Source organism: Phaseolus vulgaris, chromosome 5 (genome assembly GCF_000499845.2).
Source record: "Phaseolus vulgaris cultivar G19833 chromosome 5, P. vulgaris v2.0, whole genome shotgun sequence".
Lineage (NCBI taxonomy): Eukaryota > Viridiplantae > Streptophyta > Magnoliopsida > Fabales > Fabaceae > Phaseolus > Phaseolus vulgaris.
In genome coordinates this window covers 35,275,698-35,280,022 of record NC_023755.2, presented here as the reverse complement: position 1 = coordinate 35,280,022, position 4,325 = coordinate 35,275,698, and the positions used below count along the sequence as shown (strand labels likewise).

The window sequence follows — 4,325 nt, the reverse complement described above, 5'->3', positions numbered from 1 at the left end:
CCCCATCACGACATTTTGTCCCATCTTATGGCCGAAAGGGACGTTAGAGATTTGCCATTACGTATGGAATACGTATAAATTAGAAATTTGAAATCGACCCTGGATTTTGTGTTAGTTTTAAACTTGAATCTGTCAACCAAGAAATTTGTACTGGAATGAATGGACTGGTGAAGACTATTTTGAAAAGGGACAAAAAAAATGTGCGTAAAATATACTCACAGAATATAGAAGAAGCTTTCAGTTTTAACGTTAACTTGTACGACAATAATAATATATTTAACACTAAAAAAATTAATATTTTATTATAATATAATATTTTATTTTAAAAAATAGTTATTATAAAATAATTGTTTTTTATTGATAAATCTGAGAAACTTTATTCTAACTTTCAAAAACCATACAATAAATAAAAAAAACTCTTAAATTGATTGATAGCGCAAGAAAAATATTTATGAAATTTAATTTTGAGCTAAAAAGTTCTAAACGAATCATGGCTGTTTGATTGTTAACAAGTCTTTGTAAAATTCTTAAATTTATTACACTACAATATTTAAGGGTGAGAGTTAGGTTCTGTGTGGGGGACCTTTTCTGGTAACACTAAAAAGAATCGTCATATAAAACTTTATGAAGTTATGAAAGTTTCTATCACTATATATATATATATATATATATATATATATATTGTGACGGTTATAAATTTATACGAAAATAATTATCATATTATATCATTTTTTTAGTGTAATTAATTATAAATAAATTTCTGAACAAATTTAAGTTACCTTGAGTCTTAGCCAGTCTTGGATAAATTGTTGGGAATGTTCAGTGTTGGGAGGGTTGGTGTTGTGAGAGAAGTATCTGAAGGGCACTCTAAGTTGAATGTTGTAGTTCTTACAGAAAGGCACCCAAAGCTTAGCAAACTTAGAAGCTTCCAGAAGGGCATAGAAGTTAAGAGGGGAGCATCCATCATCAGAAACATAGCAAGCTAGCTTGTTTGCAGGATAATCAAGTGCCAACAGAGACAACACAGTGTTGATTGTGATGATAGGTGGCTCAAGCACTGGGTCTGCAGTTGTCACAAATAGGTCCACTGCTGGAAGCTCAGCCTCAGGTACCCTGTTAGAAACACATGTATTAGACCACTATAACAACAAATCAACAACCTAAAATATTGACAACCTTAACAAAAGTGGTAATATGTTTAGAATATATTTGTGCAATCATGTATAGTACATCTCTTGACCTACCGAAGCAAGAGACGATCTATGTGGGTTTTGGTGAATGCAGGAGACCATTTGGTGCTGATGATAAAAATCCAAAAGCAAGTGAACCATGACTCGCATATGACAGCAACGAAGCAAGGGAAAGTGTAGCTGTCATGGCAGAAAATACGGTAACCAAGAAGCAAGAGGAGGAGGAGCAAAGTCAAGGAATCCATTGTTCTGGAAAACGTATGCTTCACCCAAAATTTATCATAAAGAGGGAGATTCTTTTCATTCGCCATATTTTCTAACTCAATGGTTCAAATGGGTGCATTCCTATGTGGCTTTATACTGTGACAAACCCGGTCTTAGTCTTCATTGACTAGCATTTCAGTGAGGATGTGAGGATAAGGTTTGCTGGGAAAAGAGAAATATAATGTGGATAGAAATAAAGGTGAGATATTGTTGAATAGTTGTAGAAACTTTATCAAGTTGGTGCATATTTTCTTGTTAGGAGAGAAACAAAGTGAAAATAGAAATAAAAAAAGTTAAAATATGTTACAAATAAATGAATGTATTTATATAAATAAAATTTAAAAAATACTCATAAATAAATTATTAATGATATTTATTTTTAATGTTATTATATGTATGTAATATCTTAAACGGTAATATAAACTACATTAAGATATTATCCTAAGATATTATTGATGATTAGGAGGAAGTATTGAAATACTTTGAACATCTTTAAGAAGCTTAATACGAAGAATGATTTTTATTTCTTATTTTTTTTCTAACTTTTTTGTATATAGGGAGTCATTGACCACATACACGAATATGTTTCTATCTCATTTGTTTGTTACTTCGTTGTTAAAGTACACTGCAATTTAAAATCATAAATAAAATAAATTTGTTGTTTTTTAAATAATTATATAGAAGTGATTATTATGAAAATGGTTTCAAGTTGCAAACACACGTGACCTCATGGTGAAAATTCAACCATGCACCATTTGTACTCACCAATTTTATTAGTCAAAACTTTTAGTCAAATATGTTAAATAAATACTAAAAAACACTCTTATAAGTTTTCACAAACATATAAAAAAATATATTTAACCATTTTCATATATATAGAAGCACGTGTTGAGAGATGCATCTTCATACAATATGTGTATGGTGTGAAGAGATATAAGTTATGGAGGTTGGACCTTAGAGAGGTTAGGTATTTCATGAGCAAAGACGTCACATTTGATAACACTCGAATGACTATGATGTGCAAAGATATCACATTTGATAACATTCAAATGACTATGATGTGCAGAGATCTAGAGAAAAGGCAGGAGAAAATCCATGTTGAAGTGGAGCCGTGGAGCCTTTTACTGAGGGATCAGATTGTTTGGAGGCATCATAAGGCATCATACAATGTTCACCAACCTTCTACCTCAATGATTGACTTTGGTTATCAGCTTACACATGATAGGGAGAATAGGATGATCAAACCTATATAGAGATTTGGATATGATGACCTTATCAGTTATGCGTTGGCAATAACTGAGGAGACAAATGTTTCAGAGCTTAAAAGCTTTCAGAAGGCTGTAGAAGGTTTAAAAGGTCAACAATGATAGGTTGTCATGGAGGAAAAGATTTAGTCTTTGGGAAAGAACCACATATTGACACTTGTTGATCTACCAAGAAGCCAAAAGGTTGTAGGATATAAGTGGGTGTTCAAGAAGAAGGAGGAAATACCAAGTGTAGAAGGTCAAAGATTCAAGGCTAAACTTGTGGCAAAAGGTTTTACAGAGGTGGAAGAGTTGATTATAATGAAATATTCTCACATCTAGAAAAGTATTGTTCTATAAGGATTTTAATATCTATTCTTAACCACTAGAATATGGTGCTATAACAGTTAGACGTGAAGACAACATTTTTGCATGGAATTCTGGAGAAGACTGTCTATATGCAACAACTCAAGAGGTTTGTTGAAAATGAGGAGGAATGTTTGTCCCTTGGAAAAATCATTGTATGGATTAAAACAGAATCCAAGGCTATGGTACAAGATATTTGATGACTTTATAAGGCATACAATGTTCTAAAGGTGCAATTATGCTAACTACTTATACATCCTCAAAAGGAAAGAATAATATGTGGTGTTCTTACTCTTATCTGTAGACAATATCCTTGTAGCCATCCAGTATAAAGATGAATTGGAGGAGCTCAAACAAAGACTAAGTTCAGAGTTTTAAATGAAGGATCTTGGTCTCACAAGGTGTATACTAGGGAGAAACATATAAAGGGATCAAACAGTTCAGATACTACATCTATCTCAACAAGGGTATTTGCAAAAGTTGGTTGAGAGGTTTAGGATGCATGAATCTAAACCTTTGGGAACATGTTTAGGACACCGTACGAAGCTCTCAGTTTCTCAAGCTTTAAGTATTGAGGAGCAAAGGAGGAAGATGAAAATTACCTTGAATCTTAATGGAGTTGGTAGCATAATGTATGGGATGGTCTGTAACAGACTGGATTTGACTCATGTTGTTATGGTTGTTAGTAGGTACATGGCAGATTCTGGACGAACTCATTAGGAGGCTTTGAAGTGAGTGTTGAGATATATGAGAGAAACAATATTGTCTGGTCTAGTGTATAGAAGATCTACCCTTGAAAGAGGTTCTATAGAAGAGTATTGGAAGTTGATTATGCAAGGAACATTGATACCCATAAAGTCAATCTCTGGGTATGTCATTACCTTTTTTAGTACAACAGTTTGTGAAAGATCTAATATGCAATTAGTTGTGGCTTTATTTACTATCTAGGCAGAGTATACCAGACTCACATTAGGGATAAAGGAGGCACTATGGTTGAAAGGGATGATTGTGCAGAATGTATGACTTTAAACTAGAGGGGGGTGAATGATTTAAAGAGGGTTTTCGCAAACTTTTAAGCCTAGAATGAAATTACTGTGGACTTTACTGTTTGTTTTACCTTTGTGGTCTTATCAGTTTGGGCTTTAATTTTTTTTCAACATTTGTTCCCACCGTTCTCAACTTGATTGAAGTTTATGATTTCAGGTTCATGCTCTTCTTGTTGAATACCTAAACCATGGAGAAGCGAAGCCCATAATGCCGC

The 4,325-nt window shown here is 33.2% G+C and overlaps 1 protein-coding gene across 1 annotated transcript; it reads right to left on the bottom strand.

The window, feature by feature from the left end:
- Window positions 1-703: 703 nt before the first annotated feature.
- Window positions 704-1,584, bottom strand: LOC137835580 (cellulose synthase-like protein B3). The gene is made up of 2 exons (XM_068644153.1): window positions 1,245-1,584; window positions 704-1,113 (listed from the first exon to the last, which is right to left on the bottom strand). Exons 1-2 carry the CDS (start codon window positions 1,499-1,501, stop codon window positions 771-773), a joined length of 600 nt encoding a protein of 199 aa, XP_068500254.1. The 5' UTR covers window positions 1,502-1,584; the 3' UTR covers window positions 704-770.
- Window positions 1,585-4,325: the final 2,741 nt, after the last annotated feature.